General features: G+C 39.8%; 2 protein-coding genes across 2 annotated transcripts in view; one reads left to right on the top strand and one right to left on the bottom strand.

Moving 5' to 3' along the window:
* ccdc33 (coiled-coil domain containing 33) overlaps positions 1-18,869 on the top strand; it is a 37,469-nt gene extending 18,600 nt beyond the window's left edge. Inside the window, exons 3-14 of the mRNA XM_032524630.1 lie at positions 507-608; positions 767-835; positions 14,094-14,299; positions 14,433-14,496; positions 16,580-16,775; positions 17,493-17,581; positions 17,678-17,809; positions 17,940-18,033; positions 18,115-18,239; positions 18,402-18,494; positions 18,612-18,728; positions 18,819-18,869. Coding sequence (XP_032380521.1) covers positions 785-835; positions 14,094-14,299; positions 14,433-14,496; positions 16,580-16,775; positions 17,493-17,581; positions 17,678-17,809; positions 17,940-18,033; positions 18,115-18,239; positions 18,402-18,494; positions 18,612-18,728; positions 18,819-18,869 — 1,218 coding nt within the window. The 5' untranslated portion in view covers positions 507-608; positions 767-784. The remainder of the gene's footprint in view (positions 1-506; positions 609-766; positions 836-14,093; positions 14,300-14,432; positions 14,497-16,579; positions 16,776-17,492; positions 17,582-17,677; positions 17,810-17,939; positions 18,034-18,114; positions 18,240-18,401; positions 18,495-18,611; positions 18,729-18,818) is intronic.
* A 132-nt stretch (positions 18,870-19,001) lies between these two features.
* Positions 19,002-24,024, bottom strand: LOC116694228 (cholesterol side-chain cleavage enzyme, mitochondrial). The gene is made up of 10 exons (XM_032523822.1): positions 23,863-24,024; positions 21,687-22,041; positions 21,302-21,457; positions 20,976-21,175; positions 20,665-20,868; positions 20,352-20,512; positions 20,086-20,252; positions 19,775-19,853; positions 19,490-19,681; positions 19,002-19,394 (listed from the first exon to the last, which is right to left on the bottom strand). Exons 2-10 carry the CDS (start codon positions 21,959-21,961, stop codon positions 19,272-19,274), a joined length of 1,557 nt encoding a protein of 518 aa, XP_032379713.1. The 5' UTR covers positions 21,962-22,041; positions 23,863-24,024; the 3' UTR covers positions 19,002-19,271.
* Positions 24,025-24,114: the final 90 nt, after the last annotated feature.

Raw genomic sequence — 24,114 nt, 5'->3', positions numbered from 1 at the left:
ACTTGCTTTAAAAGCCCTAATGAACTGAAACATCTGTCTACCTGGGGCATATTGTGACCTCTTTAGCCCCTCTCCAGCCCGGTCCATTGGAGTCCCCTGTCTGGCACTGCGTCCTGTCCTCACCTGCAGGCACCCTCCTCTTTTGCGTTTTCTACCAAAGTGTAAGGCTTAGTTGTGCTCAGTATATGAGGATGCACACCCCAGCGTCAATACCATCTGCCAGCGCCTCTGGGGGCACCAGCCAGGTGCTGGGCACGCTCAAACACCAGCTATGCCACAACAGCACCGTCGTGCTACGATGCTGTGCCAACTGTTGATCATTATGTCCTCTTGTACCCACCCACAGACTCATTATTTACCCAGGGACATGCAGTGCCTAATATAGATTTACAGCAGACAAAAGATGGATTACGAGGATATTTAAATTTTTGATGAATTCAGATAATTTCCTGAAGCCACATTGAGCCTTTGTTGTGTGTTGCTGTGCTCCTCTGTGTTTTCTACAGGTCTCCCGGGTTGTTTCCCTCGAGATGCAGCTTGTGTTGAACCACAGATTTCACTTTCGGGAGCTGCTGCTCTGATGTTGGAGTACTACTCCGTAACCACTGGTAACATGGGGACTAAAATCAAACACAAAATTTAGAAACTAAACTGTTGCTAAACCAGGAATGTTTCCAGAGTTTTTAATGTGCCCCAAATGATTGTGTTCTTACAGTGGTTATGTTTGTGATGTATGTAAATAACTGATTCTTGGCTTGTCCACCAGGAGCTATATAGGAAGCTGATGTCAGAAACCGTGCAGAAGCTGATGGAGGTGGAGAAGCTCCCCCTAAGGGTGAGTTTGGGACTGAATTGCTTCTGCTTCACTTTGTAATACTTACTTTTGTACAGCTTTATTTTATTATCAAGGCAGTACAGAATGTGATGTTAAAAACAAGATTGAAATGTACTGTCATGACAACAGCTGTGTTCATTGTTTTTTCTTCTTTCTGTTTCTCTTTATTGTTGTAGATGTACTGTATATACAGTAGAAGTGTGGATTGTTGATTTTCTTTACAGACATTTTAACAATCGGATGTCAGTCCAGTCACAATCTGTCAAAACACTGTGATATATCTTTTAACCTGTTAATGATATTTTGTCCTGTCAGGAATATCCATATATAAGTGAATATTAGTCACTAAACACTGCATATCCCGAGGTAATCACTTTTCGGCAACAGCCTTTGTTAGCAATTTCCCCTGCATTTTACAAGTTCAGTCCTACTAACTGTAGTACAGTATATCACATAATTCTTACCCCTATGATGATTTATATCCTATTATTAAAAAGGTGAATCACTGAGCTTTAGGGGATTTAATCACCATTTTCCCACATTGATGCTTTTGATCTTACAGTCTACATTTTGGGAGCTTATGCTATCCATGATTTTCAGTAGATGCTTGTGTTAGAACGCTTTAAGCTTAGTCACTAACCTAAAAAAAAGAAGGATAAAAAACACATTTGCTTTCTCATTAATTCAACTATAACAAAGCATATATTCATGTCTACTTTGTCATAAGGCCATTTTATTTTTCATTTTTTTCACATGGAGCCCTCCAGATATCTGTGGGGCCACAGGCCTCACTTCTCAACTCAGTTACTCAAAAAAATATGTGCGCCACTTGCCTTCAGAAGGTACTAAACATACTTTATTGCTCTTTGATAATTGCTTTTCAACATTACTGTCTTAATGCGCCCCATTTATGGGATCTGAGAAAATAACATTTACTAGCTCTCAGGAGCTGAGTGACAATCTTGAGATGTGATGTGTATTGCCACCAATGTGGCAAGTCTGTCTCTCTCCTGCTGTTTGGCTCCTTTATGGGGCCTGATTCATTGGCAGGCTGTAGCCATATGATATTAATAGATCTCTTTGCAGCCGAGATGGCTCTCTTGTGTGTCGTGCTCCTAAGTATTATGCTCTTGTACAATGATTCTCAAAAAGGCATTCCCTAGAATGTCACTTCAATTTTATATTGCAAATAACTGCAGATATTCACAGAATGTGTCATTATTTGGCTGAGTTCCTAAATTACAACCAAAACTTGGCCTTGTGTTCAAGGTCACAATGTGTAGCTACATAGAGAGGGGACTTCATGCATAATGTATACAATATAGCATTCATTGCTAATTAGCACTAACAGGAAAGGATGCCCCCTGATTTCCCCTGATTTTACTCTAATTTGCATAAATATAATGGAGCACAAGAGAGTGTAAAGCCCTACGTCTGTCCTCCCCTAGGGGAGGAGGAGAGGTGTTACTGGGATCTGGGTGCATGAGTGATAATTGTTAGAGATCTGTTATTCTGATGCCCAGGCCATAAACTAGATGGTGTGAAGAGAACAAAGAGACTTTGGCTAGCAAACAAATACACCATTAACCTGATACTGATGCAATGAGAAAGACTACTCAGATAGATTAAAAAAAAGAAAAAAAAGAAATGTCCAAATGGTTAGTTCATGTCCAGGGCAACAGTACAATTTAATTCTCTTTTTCTTTCTTTTTTTGACAGCTGGACATGTTCCACTGTATTTTATGGAGAGACTTTGAAAAAAACGATTGTTTTAGACAAATGTAATAATTATTTAAGATTGATGGTGATGCTGATGAGAGTAGATTGAGCTCAAACACCAGTGATTCTTTCTGTATAAATGTAAAAGGCTTTAATGGACTTACCAGTTTTTTTTACCTAAAACTGAGAATCATAAAAAGAGGGTTGAATAATGGTGGTGATTTGGGGGTGGAGGTTGCGGTTTGAGGGAAGGGTGATATATTATTCACAGGGGTGGGGGCCTTAAGTGCCAAATTAATTTGTTTTTTCTTCCAGTTGGACGGCTGAATAAATGGGTGCTGTCAGTCGTGCACTAAAGTGCCGTGCATTCATTTAGACAAGTGTTATTGCTGCACTGGAGCAACACAGGTTTCAGCGAAGCAGGCCAGCCTGGTGGGTGGAAGCTGTGTAATTATCTCTGGTTCCTATGATGGCAATGATTGCTAAAACAGCCAAGTGGTCCCAGAGCACAGCAGGTGTGACTGTCACGCTGCAGGTTGGTGGGCCTGTAGGTGAATGTGAGTGCACATGAGCAGTTGGGGTGACTGTGACTGAACAGATCAGATTTGTTTTCTTGTTCATCTGTAATAACAATAGCACACTAGTTACTTGTGCAAAAAGCTTATTTGATATATTGTATTGTGGCTCGGCTAAAATAGCCATGACATCTGGCTTGTATTACCTCTACCTATAACAACAATGAAAGCATGAACATGTTTTTCCAGCTTGCCATGTTTCATATCTCTGTATAATGATCTTGAAAATATTTAGAACAGATTGGTGTTGACAGATATGGCGTGGCACTGATTAAAGCGGACCAAGCAGATGTTTCCATTTTTTTTCCACTTTTTCCCAGCCACTGCTTCTGATCAACTCTGACAAAGTGCAAATGCATGAACGCAGACATCTGCTGCAATTCAAAGGACCAACAGAACGAAAAATGAATGCTAATGTAGCTGGACCGTATTTATCTGTCTGACATTCAATAGAGCTAAATGCTCTTCTTATTCTCTATGATACAGAGGAAGCTTTAAAACATGCAAGACTGTCAGTGGTGTGAGTCAGATAGTGGATGTGACAGATGTTTGCCAACAGATATGGTTTCTAGTTTCTCTCTCTGTTTGTGCTGCAGTGGCTCAACTACAATGGACAGACATAATACAAGTAATTTTAACTAGCACGCATAACTGGAATGCACATACAGTAAACAAATATACATGAAATGTATACACAAATTTCACAAAATCTGGGTTTTGTCCTCCTCAAGAGGAGATCTGTTCCTCCTCATACTATTGTGTGGTGAGGACACTATTTGAGATGATCAACACTTACTCCATTGAGTAATGAGGTGGATTCAGAAGGGCAAAGGGTTGGGCAGAATGTCTTTGTTAGCAGCCCCTTTCTTTGCAGCCTACTCCAGGGGGAGGCCTTACAGACTGCCTAATTGAATCAAGTGCACATGGTGCCTCCCCCTTCACAGCTCAGCCCCTCCCTTTACAAGAAGAGCAAGGAGGAGAGCTTCGGCTTTGATGCTTTTGTTCTCCTTAGCCTCACGGACAGCACCAGGGGATTGCTGCAACTAGTTGCCCGCTGCTGGATGGAGAGGCTCCTCATCACTGCTGCACTCTGACAGTCACTATCTCTGCAGCTGTTGTCACAACACTCTGCCTGCTGAGGCAGAAGATTGGTGTGTTACAACTCTGGAACACCATAAATGACTAGTATAGCTTTGGATAGAAGGAGCTGGCCCAACCAGAAAGATTTAAAGGTTCAATATCCCATTTAATCTGTATTTGATTGAAGACAGAAAAACAGACCCACAATATAATGCATGTGTCAGTGGGCTGGTGGCTCAGACAAGCAGAACAAACAAATGTTAAGAAGACAAGGATTGTGTGACTACGCATAGCTAAGTGCCTTGTATTTCCTCAGTGACCGCCTCTCTTCTTCCTCAAACATGCCCACACGCAGACTATATGTCCTTGGTGCTCATTGCAGTTCAGCACCCTCATTTCTGAGAGACAGATTGGAGTTGTGCTTCAAGGAAAAGTCTGCTTATTAGATGGCCCCCAGATGCCAGGTTAATGAAGGAGCCATTTGTGAGCCAACATTCATATTACAAGATACAGAGCAGTGAGTCTGTCTCAGAGACATATGCAGCCTCATCCTGTTGGCTGAGCTGATTTCTATAAATGTGTAGGATGTTTATTTACATAAACATCTTGTGTTCCAGTTTGTAAACTTGTATCTGAATTTCTTTTAAAGGGCATCTAATACAGTGCACGGTAATGGGATTTTCTATGTTGGTTAAAACATTTGTGTCTTATTACTGTCACTCTAGGTACATGTATTTTACCAGCTAAACACAGGGGAAACAGTGCAACCGTTCTATAGTAATACACAGGGAATTATTCTGGCAGACGTTGGCTCTTAGCATCCTGAATTTGGACAAGCCTTTAACAAAACTAAAGTCTTTCTTTATTTAAAATGAGACCATTTGTAAAACTGAATTGGCTGAGTAAGGCTCATAAGTATTTTACTAGACTTTCTTTCCAGCCAATAACTCAATCATAAAGTCGTGCCCGGAAAGCACTATTGCAATGAACTTGGGTCAGATACGTCTAAGAGGCTAAAATGTAATTGTGAGGAACAGCTGGATTAGTCCAGGCGATGTGTATCCGCTCCTAATGATATTAGATTGGAGTCTGGAGAATACCTTCCAGCACACAGCTCTCATTTTGATGAGCCACAGGAACAAGATAGTTTCAGTTACACAGGCTCTGTTTGCTAGACCGGCATGTTAAGTCAGGGGTCTTTCATTCCAAGCGCTTCAGAATAAGATAACCACTGCATTTTTCTATAATATCAGTATTTGAAATGCTGAAAGCTCTTACACCAGGGGTAATGCATTTATTGTGTAATGTTATTAAACATCCAAAATCTCTAAGACTCAATTTGCTCCATGCGTTCTACCAATGTCTGACCCATCTTTAGGACTTGGCAAACCAGGAGGAGGGGTCCTTCAGTCATATTGTTCCTCCAAGGCTAGAGCACCACGCCCAGCCCAGCTCTCTGTCAGTCCTGCTGCTAGAGTATTAATACTATGTGTTGTCTAAACTCTATCTGAAGAACATGAAAGTTACAGCACCTCTGCATAATAAATACAACATAAAACTATGATCAGGTTGTTATTTAAAAAAAAAAAAAGTAGATGAATAGGTATTCTCTTTGCTCATGTTAGATTTGTAATTGCAGAGCTGTGTCCTAAACTACATATTGATTGTAAATCTACATGGGCTTTCAAAAGACTTGTGACTGAGACTGATCAATACTCACAATACAAATTTCAAATTCATCAGGCCTCCTTATATAGTATTGATTTTGTGCAATAAGAAGAATCCGATTATTATTTTTTCACCCCATCGGTCAGAACAAACAGAAGCTTGATAGCAGCAGTCAGGTAGATCTGCTGTGCATTAATATTTCAGCTTTGCCTTTTTGTGATGCATGAAGGAAAGGTGTATGAACATAAGGGAAGAAAGGTCCAGGATGAGGAACAATTTTTATAATTTAAGATATATAAATATATATATTATATATAATATAAGTTTTTTTGTCCATCTTGTGACTTAGCTGCTTTAATCTATCCCCCCAATCTATTGCTGCATAATATGGAATTCACCTTGTATGTGATATCATTCAGAATTGTATTAGAGTTGTCATGCATTTGATTGTCAAACTGCTTTCCAGGCATCATCACCACTGCAGTTATTTCAAGAATAACAGTACATATGTCTTGTGTATTTTATATTGGCAGGGCTGTGGTATGCCGTACAGGCAGGACCTTAGGTTCAGATGCAGCATAATGTATGCAGTCCTACTCCAGCAGAGCTGCAGTGTACAGTAATTCCCGAGCCTCCTGCCGCCGGGCACTGTTGTGGTTAGAGAGTATTGCAGACAGAGGTACGGGAAGTGTGAAACTGGTCCGGAATACTAATAGCTTTACAGACACTTTGCACACATTGCAGCTGTGCGGTTTAGACACAGCAGGGTGAGCAGAGTCTCTCAGCACTTCTCAAACACATAACAGAGGCAGCTGATGAGAGATGAAATGGGGCCACAGTGACATCTGGTGGCTTTGTATTGCCACTGTGAGGTGTCTTGTGGATTGTGATCATCTGGGTTTATTTTGACTACTTCGGCCATTACAAATACATTGTGCTGTGAGAAATTCCTGTCTAGAAAACATTGTCAATAAGTAACATAATTTGGGTTGAAGTTGGCTATTTCATCTTAAACTACTGAAAGCTTTTCTTACACAGAACATATATTCTTCTTCTGATTATGACTCCAACCTTGACTGTCTGGCTTTTGTTTCTGTCAGAAACGCCTTTCCGCCATGCCGTTGTGCTTTCCAATCTCTGTGTTGTGCCAGAAATTGCAGACATTCTGTAAATAATGTAATCAACAAGGCCAACAAGCATTTGGCGCTGTCCAGTAAGTCTTGGACTAGACATGTACTATACTCTAACCTGAATTATACAAGCTGGCCTTGACAGACAAAAGCAGGAAGAAAGGCTGTTGATTAAACTGAGCACATGTGGGAGGGGAGCTGAGAGCTTGAGAGACCTTGAACACTGAGGGTCATCATAAGCCAAGGTTCTGATGGCTGTTATACGGAAGAGCCCCTAAGTATGTGTTCATAACAATAAAGATTTAAATCAGTGTTTCTAATGTATTAAACGTGTAATACAAGGAAGAGCTATTTATGTAAATTTCCACTTTGACTTATCTCACGGGCATTTGCTGGGAACCAAGCCCTGCATAAAGCACTCCATGATTCTACATTTAACAGACAGCGGAGTCACTAAGACAGCTTTTACCAAGGTTATTTACTGCTAATTCCTCAGTTGTTTACCTCATTCTCCTGCTGTTCCATGATAAGGTTGGAGTGGGGGTGCATGGAGCTCCTTGGCACTGTGTGCATTTTGAGCTGGGCTGTAGTGTTTTAAGTGCCATACAGGGGCCTGTATCTATACTCTGCAGCTGGAGCACACTGTTCAGAGCAGGTCTAAAGCTATTCTGCTAAACCTGAAGCTGCTATTCCCACCTCAGCTAAATGTGTAACCACACAATCGCCTCTGATCTGAATACAGATGTGCTGCTGTTGCTTCACAATGAAGCTGTTCAGCAGTGTCAGCTATTGTCTAGCTTGTCTTGTATCAGCTCAGCTCCAGCTAATAGCCCATCATCTGTCCATCTATACAGGCCTGGGCATTGTGAAACTCTGCTGAATAGCCCCGCCTGGTCATTAAAGATCAGAGCATTGTGCTACACAAAAAAATTGCCTTTGCTCGCCTCGGTCGATGTGAAGCTAATGTAAGTCTTTAACCCTCTGATGGACCCCTGGCAAATGCCATTAATTCCACTTTACACATGACAAATTATCTTTTCCAATGTTGCATAGAAGCTACACGGCTTATGAATCCATAGCAAACAGCACTCTAAATAGCCATCTTCTCCAAAGTAATGTAATGGGAATGGGAACAATGTATGTGCTCATCATTTGGGTCCATTGACCCTTTTTTAATGGCAGTTGCTCTCCTGACCTGTTTGTCATAGTGGGGAAAATCAAGATGCAGGCTATACGCTTTCGGACACAGTGTTCTCAAGATCTCCATTTCCTGACAGGATCTGGGATGAAAGTTGGGGTTTCTCTCTGAGCTTTGTAATCACATCAGTTGACTTGTATGGCCTCAGACCCGTGTTTTTTTGGGAAAGGGTGTGTGGCTCGGTGTTGACATCATTGCATTACTTGTCTGCCCTCTGATTTAAATTCAATCCCACTGACAGTCCTGCCACAATAGGAATGATGTATTACACAACAGGCACGCCTTCCACTCTCTCATCAATCTTCATGCCCTTTTCACAGCCTCAGACATTATGTGGCATGCTTTTAATTTTAAGCTAAGATGTTTAATTTATTTTGATCTGTTTGTTTTTACTGGACAGTCGTTATAGCTACAACATGACTTTTGAATACATTCCCAAAACCTACTGACATCTTTTTCTTTTCTTTTTTATAGTTAGTTTATTACTTCTATACAAAGTTTCATACAAATCTACATATCTTTTACTCTTGGGGATCACTTTTGGGTACAAGTAACATTAGCGTTTTAATGTTTCTCTGAACTATTCAACAGCAAGCTGGCTTTGGTAAATGTCAACTGGTGTGTTATTCATTAAGCTTTGGTTGTATAGCATTTAGGAAAGGTCATGTCAAGCCGGCGGGGAAAAGCAGTCACTGAAACTCACTGGGCTGTAGATGACTGCGACACGGACACAAGGCTGCTGTTGGCAAGGCTTTAGGCTGATTGAGATTGCTTTATTGTCCCCAGAGGCTTAATCATACTGATTATACATGTATGATCAGGGAATTCACAGGAAACAAACAGGATTTACAGTATAGTAAACATTAAAAATTCAATTGCATCTTATAGACTTTTAGTTTTCCTGTAATGTATTTAAAAATCAGTTTAGAATTGCAGGCTTGCTTGATATTCTTGCATACAAAATTAATTACTTGGATCTCCTCTTGGAGTGGTGGAATGTGATTAAGTGCATTTACTCAATTACTGTACTTTTATTTTAAAGTACTTTTACTTTATTTGAGTATTTCCATTATAAGCTACTTTATATGTCAACTGTATACTTTTCAGAGTGAAACATTGGACTTTTTAACTTTATTTATCTGACAGCTGTGGTTGATGGGAAAAGTTAAAGTAAAGTAAGGGACCCTTGCTCTTTCTTTCACAGTGAAGCCCACAGGAATGATTATTAATGGAGCAACTTAACTTAAGGTAAAATGTGATATTAGGGGCTAACAAAGGAAGGAAAGGACTCTACTCATTGCCTTTTATAGTAAGTATTTTGAAATTCCTTAAGATTGCTACCAGACAGGAGCCAACACCAAGTGAATTCAAAACATATTATACCAGGCGCTACCTTGGCTCCCGTCTGCTTGTGGTTAGAATTAGGGGGGGGAGTTCTTAATGTATGTGTGGTTTGTTAAAATCTGGAGGTATATGTTAGCTCAGTAACAACAGTATGGTAGTGGAAATAAAGCTATGTTTGCATTCATTCACCCACATATTTCATTATGCTCAAGGCCGACCCTACTTTTACACACATGTACTGTTTTTTTATGGAGCACTGTGGTCTCACGACAGCATAATCGTAATTGACAGACGTTGATTTACTGATTATACTTGACTTTGCTCTGGACCTCCTAAGGAGTGGGCTTGGCTGTCAGCCTCACACGTCCTTGAGTCAAACCTGCATGTTGTCCTTGACACACACCTTTCTCTCTCCATCCCTCCTCTCACTCTGTGTAGCTCTTTTTCTGCAATATTTTAGTAACCTTTATACCCGCGTAACGACTCACAGCACGTGTGATTTTATTTTGCAGACAGGGCACAGATATGATTACAAACGGAACAAAATGTCAAAAAGAAGTTTTAATTAAATATTTTGGTAAAACATTTTAGTCACAGCTGGTTAAAACAATTAGTTGAAATTAAATTTTGCATAAGTTAATGTTATTGAATTCATAGCCTAAATGCAGATCAATTTGACTTGAGTTGAATGGGAATTTCCCAGATATAATTCAATGCTTCCATTAATGACAGCTTTTATTGTTTGGTGTGTAACTTGTTTAACAGAATTATGCAATTATTTCAGCTTTGCATATCTTAATAATAATCTATAGTATAACTATATAATAGTATTATTAATAGTTATAGTTATTATCTTATGTAACATGTACAACATCACTGAGCAGGCTTTTAGATATTTTCCCAGCACATCCTGTGTTTAAAACCATTTGTCTCCATCTCTATTCACATCTTCAACCACTAGGTGAACACCATGTATAATTATGAGTGATAAAAAATGGAATGCTTGTGAGAAATGTCACTGTTGCATCTCTCTTCTAATCGCATTATTTCTTGATTAAAATCTCCACTGCAGGAGAACACACATAAAAGAGGAAGCGCCACACTGCTGTGCTGAATTCCTGTGGTGACGAGAGACCAGATGCGGAAACCACTACATCCTCTTTTCTCAGTTCTGTCTCTTCTTTCTGCTTCACTTCTCTAACATACCTTTTACCTCAGTGAAGCACTTAGTGACTTTGTCTGTAAAAGGTGCTAAAGCAAATAAAGTTGTTATTATTTTAGCACACTACAAGTATTTCCGCTTGGCTTGTCATGTGTGGATGGCATCTTGGGAGGATTCTAAATTAAAATGTGGGAAAAGAGGAAAAAAAGATTGAAGTCTGGGTCAGATGAAGGAATGAAAGGAAGAAATAAAAGGCGGTGGACAGGAAAGGTGGAATATGTGGACGTAGTGAAAGCTCCTGGGAGCCGCCTTGCTCTGGCAGGCTAATTGAAGCTCAGTGTAGCAGCAGACTCTGAGCTGTCACTCCAATGAAGAGCCCATTTGCTGCATTTTGCAGGATGTGTGCTGAATTCTGATGATGTTGCAGAAAGCCTAGACAACAGATCAACACTGTTTCACTGAGACTCCTGTCTCCCCCCCTCCATCTCCTGCATGGGGACACACACCACATATCCCATTCCCCTCCCCAGCTCTCCCCTGATTACATGTAACAGGGTCAGGGGCATTCTGAACACGAGAAGCAACTGAAACGCACAATGTGAATTATTTTATAAATTTGTCGGCAAACTTATACATGATAATGTGGTATTAGACTCGGCAGGAAGCGTTTTCACTTGTACAAGTTTTCCCTTGTTGAATTAGAAACGATCATGTCTTCTGGCAGAGCACATAGCTGCAAGCATCCAGTGAATTATTTATCATGAATTAAAGCAGTCAGTTAGGAAAATATTTATCTAAAAACTGAACAGAGTGGGCTTGTTCTATGCAAAGCTGTAACTGAGATATGCATGCACTTGGTTGTTAGTATTTATTTAAACTGAATTGAATACCTGCCAATATTGTGTTTGTCTAATAAAATGTAGTATAATTATCTTCCACTGCACCCAGCTGTTTTGCTAAGCTAATTTGTGTCCAACACATTTCATTGCCTTCTAAAAGCCAGAAAGATCAGGGCAGATTGCTTAATGCACTGCATTACTTGTTTAATTCATTGTTTACCTCTCATACTGTACGTATTCAGCAAAACATACATGCCCAGTAGAACTTTTTTGTTTTACATAGCTTCCACATTATGCAAGTATAGATGGAGATTGTAAAGTGAACCCAGCACAGACAGTCTTTTATGTAATTGATGACTCATCCTTCCTTCCCCTCTCTTTTGTCATTTAGTCTCAGATTTTGTGCCATCAATGGTTGTCTCTCCCAGCCTAATGAGCTACTCAAGCAGGATAGTTATTGATCCATGCTATTGAAGGTTTCACATGCATTTGCATAAATGAATGTGTACATAGAACTTCTTTCACTTTTTCTAAAAAGTTCAATATTTGGAGATGTGTGTTGTTATTGACATATTTTGTTTTTGTTTATGTGAAAATCCACACTATTGTTTTTATGTTTTTAGTCATTTTACAGTTTAAATGAAATTGAATATTTCATTTGCACAGTATCAGTGATTTGACAGGAGAATGACTGAGTGAAGCTGGGAATAAATGCTTTGAGGGCGCCACACGTGCTACACAGCAAGCCACTTAGAAATCGTTAGTCTGTCCCATCAATCTGCTTATCCAGGCTAAGAAAGTAATCATGTGGGGGCTGGTATTTACTGAGCAGGCACCTCCATTTGATTCCATTGATTGTCAGACACTGCCTCCGGGTACAAAGATGAGGTTTGATTTAATTTTCATAACGCTCCATACACAAGTGTTGTGGTAGCAGAAGTACACCAATGTTTTACTTAAGTTAGTAACAGTACAACAATGTAGGAATACTCTGTTAGAAGTAAATGTTTTGGCATCAAAATATGCTCAACGTACCAACAGTAATTGTATTAATTTTGTAGATTGGTCCATTTCAGAACACTTAATAATAGTAAACCTCAAAATGGTACCGTAGTACAGTGATTGAGTAAATGTAGTGAGTTACTGTACACCACTGCAAAATAGGGATTTAGACATGCCAGAAGTAGATAGATAGCATACCATTGTTTTACTTTGAGCTGTGTTTCTACATAACAGGAGTCCCTGTCATTGGCTTGAGAGTCGCTAAGGCTTGTGTTGTGGTTACAGGTTCATTGTTCTGAGTTGATGAAAAAAAAAGAGCTCCAACTTTCACATCCACCATTAGTCACATTTTCGCTCCCCAAAAAAGGACTCTGATAATTTGTGTTGGATGAAGGCCTCGAAAAAGAAAAAATCCTGCAACCCTGCAGCTGTAAAGGTAGGCTCTGATAGTGTGGGGGTATGTGTCGGAGGGAGAGCTTGTAGGAAGATAATAGATAATGACTCTATTTTACATCAATCCTTTGAAATTGTGCTACCTGGCAACCACAATCTTTGCCAGTGTACATTGTGTATGCAAGGCTCATACTTGAAGGACTGTGGGGTTATTGACTAAGAGCTCTCATGTTATAGAGTAGATACTGAATGCATAGTGATGTAACAGCCTATTCAAGATATAAAGAAGTAGAACAGGGCACACACAAGCGCAGTGCGTGCTGAGAGGCCAATGTTTTTTTGGGGATAAAAGCTTTAATTTTTTTGTAAAAACACAACTGGTAGATTTAATGTTGCTGATGTAAAGTAGTACTCCCACATTGTTATGGAAAGCTGTTTAGCACTTTGCTTGGAAAACTAATAGCCAATAATTGCAAAGCTAATTCTCCTAAGTTGTTTATGTGTATTTAACCATTGTGTGTTATTGAAATGGGCTTGTTCTGGGCCTTGGGTCTCACAGAGCCCACTACTGTATGTGTGTAAAAAATAATAACAATAGACAAACAATCTATTAAGTTGAAACCCAATATGTAGGAAAATGAAATGTGTAGGAGATAACCCTTTCCTTACCACAAACTGGACTTGATGAAGATGGTGTTATTTTTGCTTGCGGTCAATTAGACCCCATATAGGTTGAACCCTCTATCAGACTACTTGTGAACAAACTCTTACAAAACTCCAATAACATAAATCCTGATAGACTAATTTGTGAGGGATATTGTTGCGTAAAAATTGCTTTCAACAGCAATCGTAGAAAGAAAGCATATTAAAAAATCCACTGTATTTAACCAGGTTTACAGCTAGGGCTCTGAGAACAGAAGTAATGCATAATTTTCTGTAGCAGACTCGTCATCACTTCGAACAATTTTCATTAAATTTGGAAATGTCTTGAAGTATCAATCTGATAAAACAATGTTAAGTATGTTTTTGAGTGGTTAAAGACAGCCAAACTGAGCATTAGAGTGATGTTTGTCATGAGCATTTTCTGAGACTATTTCTAGCCCAGTTGGAGATACATTGTATCAATGAAAGCAATATTTCCTCTACAGCTTCTGAAGGATGGATACAACCTCCCATCCCACGATGCCCTGGCACAGATCCTACCAAATGGGCGCTACCTTTTCAAGGGAGCGAAGACTGAGCTCCACAGAGCAGCCCAACAAGAACAGAAGAGGCCAGCTGAGAGGCCAGAGGCTTCACAGGCCAACAGACCCAAAATAAACCACACCTATCAAGTACATCAGCCACATAAACGGTAAGTGTGGTAAGGTTTTATTTTGATGATCATTACATGAATAATATTTTAGTAAGACTTACAGATTTTATTGGCTTAATTTCACTAATAAAGTTTTTTTTTAAATTTATTTTGAAATGTGTTCCTGCCTTAGAACACCTTTGCATGACTTTGAGGATGATTTCCTCATGGCAGAGATCACCGACCTCCAAACTAAGGTAATTGGACATAATCAATACTTAAACTCTTGACTCAATCACTGAAGCTCACTGTTATGTTTAGTAGGTGAAGAAGAGCTTGATGCTTGATTAAACCTATGTTTCTAGGAGCATTACCCAGTGTGCAGACTCTATTTTTCCGTCTTTTACATGTTCTTCTGTCCAGCAACGAAATGTATTGCCTGCATGTGCGTGCTTTTGTAAACCTTTTTGCATAGTTAGTCAAGAGGGACATGGGAAGGCCATGGGAAAATATGGTGAAGCAGTTGGGAGAGAAAATGGCAGATAGTAGAATAGATTGCACTCAAGATAGATCGAGAAGGAGGAGGCTGAAACATGTGCTTGGGGCCTACAGTGTTATTTATGCATATCTTGATATTTTTCAAACTTGGCTGTGAGGTTTTCAACACAATTTCATTTACTTATTTAAATGTGCTCCTTATAGGTCTGAGGGTTGTCTAAAGCTTCATATACTAATTCATGTAGATTTTTATAGATTATATGTAAGAAAAACAGAGCTCTGGGTATTAATTGGACAATTTCATTGTGACAGTGCATACATTTACTGTATAATACTACTGTAAATACACAATGCCACAATGCTAATGATGATGGTGTGGAAAAACCTAATTAAATTTGACATCATCACAACTCAATCCAGCTGCTCTTCGGTTTTACAATGTGTCCTTAAAGTGACAGTATGTATGACAGCACTTTAATGTCAAATCATAGCGATGGAAAGGAACCTCCAGTCAGAGACAGACTCTCCTTTTTATTTTTGACACATGATGGGACTTACCAGACTCATCATGGGGAGCCATACTTCCCATCATGCCTGTGGGCCCCCCCAGCAGAGAAACGATCTCATCTACAGTCATGATTGTCACCCCGTCCCTGCCCTTTCAATTAGATGCTCAATTTCACCCTTGTGTCCCACAGGAGTCACAACCACACCATCCAAGATTGGAATCCCCTAATCATCACCCCCTCCTCATACATGCAGCTGGACCCAGCTCTCAGTCTCCATTCAATTTTGTCTTTTCAGTGTGATATAGGAGTATGTGACAGAAAAACAGAGAACAATGAACATGTAGGAGCTGCTAGACAACACGCACAGAGAAATGTCTCGATAACAGAGCTCTGCAGCAAATATCAAGCTAAAGTAATTTGCATCTTTTCAGGAGGAATTTTGCATCTTTTCAAAGGGAAAGAAGAACAAGAATGTGAACAGAAAGGCGAAACTGTGCAACAAATAATTTTTTAAGAGTTTAAGAGTGTCTTTCCGAACCACTTTCATGAATTTGGCATGAGTTTTGCCTCTATAGTTCAGCAAATGGCCTTTCACAGGAGAAGGCTCCATGAATGCACAACGGATTTATCCCAAAAAAAATGTCCTGCTGAAAGCTCCCATGACTAAAGAGCGTCACGGGCGAGAGTGTTATTGTCTCTTTGGATTTGAGGAGCCGGAGTCATGAATTCCTTGTACCCAAACCTTAAACAATCGATTACAAGAACATAGCACTTTATGGCATAATGTTTTCTTTTGGCTTCCAGTTATGTCCCATTTCTCATGTCATGTCCCTATCCGGAACCAAGAGGAATCAATTATTCATTGAGACACTGAGACATTATGATAAACTGTGCATGCAATATGTACTTGCTGATGGGATGTTTTTGAATTCTCTTAGTGTACAGAAATGTGTTGTTGACTACATCCTGGAGGACTCTATAAAAAAATGGGGTTGAAGAGACATCTAGTGGTCATAAAAGTACATAGAACCACTCTGCATAAAATTTGTCCCACCAATATTTGTTACCATATTTCTTCCTGGCAAAATACACTACTTCTGGCTATTTGATTAGAAATTGCCTTTAAAGTATTCAATTGGGAGGCTAGTTTTTGGTCATCTTTGCACTTCACACCAACTGGTAATGTCTGAGTTTTACACAGGATTAGCATTAAAAGTGATTAAAAAAAATTAACAAGATAAAAAGGTAAAAAGATTAAAAAAAAAAAAAACTTTAACAAATATCTCACTTCAAGCAACTGGCGTGCAAGTGACAATCCACATCTCCTCTTTAGGAGGTGGAAAACTACCGTTCAGCCATGAGTAAGATGGCAGAAGACATCATAGTGCTGAGGACACAGGTGGTGACGTTGGAGTCAGAAAACAGCCAGCTCCGCACTAATCTGTCTCTGCAGCAGGACCTTGGCCGGGACCTGCTGGATGACACCGACATTGACGTCATGACCAAGGCTGAGATTTCTGACCGTGTAGGTAAGCAATGCAGAATGTTATGATTCAATTACTCAACCATATATTATCGATTTATTAGCGTCCACTGTAACCATCAACCAAAGTCCTGGCAACATTAATAATTGACATTCTTCACGGTCAGCAAAATTCACATTTCAAAAAGTTTATTTTCCTGCCAGCAGTTCTTGAACTTTCAGTCCATGTTATTAGGGATTTCATTGGCCCGAAAAAGTCGTGATGGTGGAAGGTGGCTCACTGTGTGTTTGCTAATCCTTGTTAGTGTCTATTCCTAAGAAGACTGTGCCATTTTGTGATAAAACAGCTCATTTAGGCCATGGACGCTGATAAGCTCCGCGGGTAGTACATCCCTTATCTCCTGAAGGACAGTTTGTGACCCTCAGTGAAAGGATGTTCTTGAAGGTCTCTCTGCTGGCATCAAAGCAGAGCGTCCTGATTTAAGTCCCATCCAACAGAAAATCCATTCCATTTCGAAAGCTTTATTGATGGGATCATTATTGTTCAAATGTCTAAGCCTCAGAACTAAATTTGAAAAGTCATTGAAACTTTAGTTTTGTACTTTACAGATCAAATGCTAAGTCTCATTATAGATCAATTTAGCTTTCTTTTTCTGATTTCAACATACGGATGTAGCCAAAAAGGTCTAAACAAATAACAGTCACATGTGAATCATTACCAAGCTCCTGTGTATAATTTGTCTTCCCTCCCTGTTTTTTTAAGTCTCTCTGAAATTGAAGCTGGCCAGTGAGATCAGTAAGGCTGCCTCTCAAAGGGACAGGATCCAACAGCTGCAGAATGACCTGATCAAGGTCAGAAGATAGATGTTACAGTTATAAAACTTAATAATTTTCATCAGTGTATATGTAGAGTTTAAAAAAAATTCTTGTTGTGTGTGTGTTGTGCAGAAGAATGACAGTGAGAAGGAGCTACTAAATCTTCAGAGAGTTCACCAGCTGCAACAGGTGGATCTTCAGCGCCACCACAGTTGCTTGGCAAAGATAGCAACGTTGGAGGCCACAGTGAAACGGCAGGAAAAGGTGCGACTACAATGTCCGCTCGACACTTTCTGGTGTACATATCTGTATCACAACAATGGAAAGCTTATTTCCATAAATAACAGCTTGAAATGTTAGTATCCTGTGTTTTTGTTCCTTCCCAATTTTTCAGGTCATTGAGAAGATGGAGAAAGCATTAGATGGCAAACTTATAGAGAAGGTTAAGCAGAGTGGTGACAAAAGGCTGGGGGTAAAAAAGCAAAGAGGTACTTTAGGTGAAGTGAGTGAACAATATGTTATCACAAAAAACATTTGCAGAAGCCAGAACATCTCTTCATGCTGTGTAGGTGAGACTGACCATAGAAAGGAAGAGACAGAGTCGGGCCTGGCAGCAGAAAACACTCGTCTCAGAGGAGACTTGGACCGGATTCGCCAGCAGCTTGCCTCAGTCATTATACAGCAGTCAGCACAGGTACAAATACACATTCAGGCCCGTATTTTGTCAGTGCAATGTGACGATTCTGCAAAACTCATCATATTGCAGAGGATTGACCCAACTTAGATCATACATTTTATTGTACTACCCTAATAGCTTGCAGTTACTGAAACTCAAATTGTTGTATGCTCCTCTCAGACAAAAACAGAAACAGTGCCACTCAAGGAGAGATTGACTTTACTTAACGAACTGGAAAGGGCCGAGGCAAGAGTCCAAACACTGGAGGCTCAGGTGAAAATACAAAAGAAAAGTGATGTTCTATTTACTTCATAGACTTAATGAGTCACTGTTCATGTTTTCCTTCATGGTGAAGTGGATGTTTTGCTTTTGTTTTTTAATGTATTTCAGCTGGAGGAGAACTCTAAATTATGGGGGAGACAGAAACAAGAAATGTTTACCAAACTGAGTGAGCACAGACATGGCTTTGTCCGGACGGCCACAAGAATCCTTCATAATGTTCCTTCGGTCAGTGCAGATGGCTTTCATTTTATGTAACTCATACTGTGCTATGTGAAATTATTTTAGTAGACATGGAGTAGTTTCTGCTTCTTACAGAGGTCTCTATCAGAGTCATTGTATCAACAAAGCAGGCAATTTAACTACTGAACTGTTGACCAAGATTAAACACTCACAAACAGTTTTCTTTAATTTAATTTTCTAAATAAGATATTTTCTCCAATGAATCTATTTTGACATTAAAATATGTAATAAAATGATATATTACAAGACATATTTTGAATCAGTTGTATTGTTTTATTCATCCCCGGTAGATATTTTACACAATTGCTTTTACCATATGCACGTTGAATAAAGCATCTGTACATTCCAGAGTACACATTTCCATCATTGTTCATATTGCTAACTATGTAATATACAATACATATATATTTAAATTTATTTAGTTTATATTGTGGTGCTTTGTGAGGCCCTTCACAATTAACTGTGATAAAGGTCTATAGAAATGAGCTTGGCTTATTATGCACCACAATGTTTATCTCAAATGCTGTGTTACCGACTAGTATGTAGAGGCTTCACTGTCAATATTATAGGTTTCTCTGGTAAGAGAATGAGCTCAAAGGTACTCTGCACCTCCACATGCCGCTGTTTCTCCACTCTGAAGTTCTCAAGCATCTGCAAAGACAGAAGGTAATTCACAGAGTTAATATGCTGTTTAAATGAGCCTCAGAATACAGTGAAAACACCTTTTTATTCTCTGTATATCTTACATGGATCAGGAAGATTTGCATCTCTGTCTCAGCTATTCTGCGTCCTAAACACTGACGGGGGCCGAAGCCGAAGCCCAGGCTCTTGAAGTAGTGTGTCTCTGTCTTCAGCCAGCGGGAGGGCTTATACTGCTCCGGACGGAGAAACACAGTGGGGTCTCTGCCCATTGCATACAGTCCTAACTGGACCAGAGTCTAAGCACAAACACATAAAAACAAAAAAAGGATTTCTATAACAACACTCAAATACAAAAACATGGTGATTTATATTTTTTAACTGCATCTTACCCCAGCTGGGATGTGGTAGTTTTGAATAATGATATCTTCTGCTATGTATCTTTGCAAGCTCACTGCAACCGGGTGTAACCTGAAGGATCAATGTGAAACATCTATATTAAGAACACTAATGCAAGTAGATGACAATTTGCTAAACCTCAAAAGGTAATTTTCAGAACAACTATGTGTTACTAGGTAAAATAATAAGTTTTAGTAAGTATTGTTACAAATCCGAAAGACGCAAACTATTTCCTAAACAATGCACATCTTTATAGTATCAATAATGAATTACATATCTGGCACCACCATGTTCTTTTTTTTACCTCAGCGTTTCCTTTAAAGCTCCTTTGACCAATGGAATCCGCTTCAGCATCTCTAGCATGTCTCCCTGGCTTTCAGCCCGAGCTGCAGCCACCTCTGCCCTCAGCTCCTCCTGGAGGTTGGGCTGCCTAGCTAGTTCATACAATGTCCACAGCAGTGTGACAGAAGTCTGAAACACACAAACCGAAATAAGCAAAAAGACAAAAAAGCCTCACTCTGAAAAATAAAGGATTTTTCATGAGGATTTGCTTCTTCTTTTTTTTCTTACCGTATCTACTCCTCCAGCCATTAGCTCAGTGATGCTGGCCTTGATGTCTTCAATGGACAGCTTGTCCAGCATGAGCAGGCTAGCCAGGACACCTGGGTATTTCTTTGGAGTGCCGGCTTCCTGATGTAACTTTCTGTAGATGTTGTGGATGCAGCGGTCCGCTGATGCACCAAAAGAATATAAATGAAATAAGACACTGCAACATATACAGTGCAAACTTAGATTTTCAAGTAACAGAACTGAGAACCTCATGGTGCCAATTGAAACAAAACCGTACTTAAAACGTTCATCTTGGTTGGTCTCTGATTCCTACCTTGACTGAATATGACATCCCAAGCCTCCACATGGTCCCGCCACACCTTTGCTCCAATCTGCCTCAAAAGAGCAGGAGGTATGTACAGCATGGGTGAGGTAGTCTTGAACATGAGGGTGATGCAGTCAATGAAATGTTGAGCTTCAGGGTCGATGTAGTCCAGCATCAAACCCAGACGCTCCCCATACAGCACCGAGCTCACCGCTGTGTAGGACAGAGCAAACATGAGACAGAAAACAGGGCACAGGTCTACACACTGTGAGTGAAAGAAATCGTACTTGGATATCAAGAGAGTTAAAAGTCAGTCTTACACTCTAGTGCATATTTAAAGAGTTCTTGAGAGAGGTCAGTGGTCCATTGTTTCTGGCCACTTTGCTTTATCTTTTTGTGAACTCTGGCCACAAAATCCTGGCCCACTTCATCCAGTAAAGGCACAAAGTTTTCCAGCATCTTTGGGGCAATCACCTCCTTGTTGAGAATCACACGGTTTGATCTCCAGTCTTCTCCATCCCTGTGGAAAGATTGGATTTTAACTTAATCTAACTAGGCAATTAAGTAAAACCCTTGCATCCATGAGTTTTATAATATTGATAAAACCGAATTTAGACAGGTAGAAGGGGATAACAGTAGCACATACTTTAGTAAAACTCCATATTTGCGATTCCTGTAGTCTCTGTAAGATGTCCAGGCTTCAACTCTCAGTCTTTTAGGATAATGACCCTCCGCTTTGAACAGGATAGCAGCATCTTCAGGATTGATGATATTCACGCTTTCATAATAACCTACTTTTTCTCTGACAAACAGGTCAGAGGAAAAAAGGGTGTAAATGTCTTGTCAGCTGCTTGTTTCCAGATGACATGGTCTTGCGGATTGTTACTCACAAATATTTCTCATGAACAAAAAGGTTTATATCTGGTTCTGAACATCATTCAAAGTCATTTTGTTTTGTCTACTTATGTTACTGTTTACTCAAGATAGACAGTAGACAATTAGTGCCATGCAAACAGCTTTTCCTTCTGTACCTGTAAATGGGTCCAAAAGTGTTGAAGTTCTGCAACATGATGCGGTGAAGGTTTCTGAAGCCATCCAGTTTCCAAAAATTATACAAGTTGACCACTCCATTCTTCCACAGTCCAGGAATCTCACTGAAAGGCCTGACAATGCTGCTGCTGTCTGAGTACACCTGTTTGACCACCGGCATACTGCTGCTGCAGCGCACACCTATTGTTGTCAGCTCCCCACTCCAGAACAGGGGCATTGTCACTGGGCTGCACCACACTCTCCACCTGGCCATCATAACAACAAAAATACTCACTATGTTCTACCTTCAACCACTACTCTGGCTCTCCCAGGGACATCTAGTGCAAAACAAGAAGGCTGGTGACGTGGTCCAACTGCTCAGTCAGGACCAAAAACAATCAACTTCTCTCATTTAAGGTGGTTTATTAAAGCTGGAAAAATAATAAAACTTGTGTACAAGGATCTTTTCGGCTTCAGCATCCACAGTCAGCTGGCCGCTGTTACTCTGTCTATTCTTGCCCCAAAAAGAATGGAATTAGAGAGTCCCAGTCCAATATATACAAAATGTGCAGCCTGTTGTAATTGGTTAATAGTAAGATGGGAGGCAGTTTAGACTTGGTGCGTCCTTGTTGTTGCACAGGCTGGTCGCAGCATTTTGACACTCGATGATCCATCCAATGGGAGAAGTCGATACCCTGGAGGAATTCCTCTCTCCCTTCCCCCTCGTTACTGTCCACTGTTATCTACAGTATTGCTAAATATTTTTAACAGCATCTTTGGTCCAAGGTTTTCCGCCCCTTTAGAACTCTTGTCTAGTTAGATATTTATCTACCCTTCCACCAGGAGACATTACTGAGCTGGCAGTTTGACCACCCCTGACTTCTCTACACACACTTCTGTCTCTAATTGAAGTCAATTTAGATTAGATTAGATTAGATTAGATTAGATTAGATTCAACTTTATTGTCATTACACAGGTACAGGTACAAGACAACGAAATGTAGTTTGGGTCTAACCAGAAGTGCAATAGCAATAAGTGCAGGATATACAATGGTTTCATAAGTGCAGGACATGGATATGTAATGAATAAATATAGAAATGAATGCTATTATAAACAGAATTTTACAGATGGGTTTGTCTTGTGAATATAAAATATAGATAACAAGTATAAGGATATGTACTGAATATAATATACAGGTGGATATTACTATAAGTAGAATTTTTACAGATATGTACAATGAACATAATATACTAATGGTTTACAGAGTTTACAGGTGAATATGTACTATGAATATATATACAGGCGGCTATAAATAAAGTTTTGATCAGAAGCTATCCAAATTAAAGTGCAGTGGAAAGTAATTGCATATTACAGTTAAAGTACAGTATTGCAGATGTATATGTAAACAATTGGTACTGTAAATAAACAGTCAGCAGTGCAAATTGAAATATAAGTAGTGCAAAAACGTAAGTAGTGCAAAAAAGATGCAAATATAAACAGTTGTTACTATAGTAACAGTCAGCAGTGCAGGTGAACATTATAATATTGCAGATAACAAGATGGAGGCAGGTGTCAGGAGGGAGAGGAGAGTCTATCAGTATATGAAGGGTGTGGGATCACTGAGGATTAGAGTTCAATAAAGAGACAGCTCTGGGGAAAAAACTGTTCTTTAGTCTGATGGTCCTGGTCCGGAGGCATTTGAACCGCCTGCCGGAGGGCAGGAGAGAAAACAGTCTGTGGGCTGGGTGAGAGGAGTCCTTAAGGATGCTGCGAGCTCGATGCAGACAGCGTTTCCTCTGGATGTGCTTGATGGCTGGTAGTGGAGTCCCGGTGATGCGCTGGGCGGTTTTCACCACCCGCTGCAGTGCCTTGCGCTCTGCAACAGAACAGCTCCCACACCACACTGTTGCACAGTTGGTCAGGATGCTTTCTATTGCACAGCAATAGAAGTTCCCCTGGATAGTCGAGGAGAGCTGATTCTTCCTCAGTGTCCTCAGGAAGAAAAGGAAGGATGAGAAATGCAATTATATGTAAAGAGAGTCATTTAAAACTAATTGATTATTTGATTACTATACACGATATAGGCAGACAAATGATTGTCTTTTAATCAAGGCCTTGACGTAGACTTACTTTGTTGAACTACGCACTTAGCATGTTTACTTTTTTTATTTCTTCAAACTGGTCTTAATAGTCGGCCCCCCTTGCAGTTCTGATAGTCTCTTTAGTTAACTTTACAGTAGATAGATAAGTACAGTAATAAAATACACCACAGTGCAGTAGGTCTTTGTATGTTGAGCTGCGTTACTACATATTTTAATCGTGCATCATAGCAACCTGCAATCTTCTGTGTATAAAAACTGAGACTATGCCAACTGACCTTAGGCTCGATGGCCTTCAGAAAGTTTGTTGTCTGTGTAGCTAAGCATTTGC

This window comes from Etheostoma spectabile, chromosome 8 (assembly GCF_008692095.1).
Source record: "Etheostoma spectabile isolate EspeVRDwgs_2016 chromosome 8, UIUC_Espe_1.0, whole genome shotgun sequence".
NCBI lineage: Eukaryota > Metazoa > Chordata > Actinopteri > Perciformes > Percidae > Etheostoma > Etheostoma spectabile.
This window is presented reverse-complemented; position numbering and strand designations above follow the sequence as displayed.

What these genes read in the sequence shown, in the direction of transcription:
- LOC116694228 (XM_032523822.1), bottom strand. Translation starts at nt 21,961, where the DNA reads ATGATGGCCAGGTGGAGAGTGTGGTGCAGCCCAGTGACAATGCCCCTG. An exon ending in ACTTTTGGACCCATTTACAG is followed by an intron (nt 21,458 to 21,686) that starts GTACAGAAGGAA and finishes CCTGTTTGTCAG; the next exon opens with AGAAAAAGTAGGTTATTATG. An exon ending in ACTACCACATCCCAGCTGGG is followed by an intron (nt 19,682 to 19,774) that starts GTAAGATGCAGT and finishes GTTTGTGCTTAG; the next exon opens with ACTCTGGTCCAGTTAGGACT.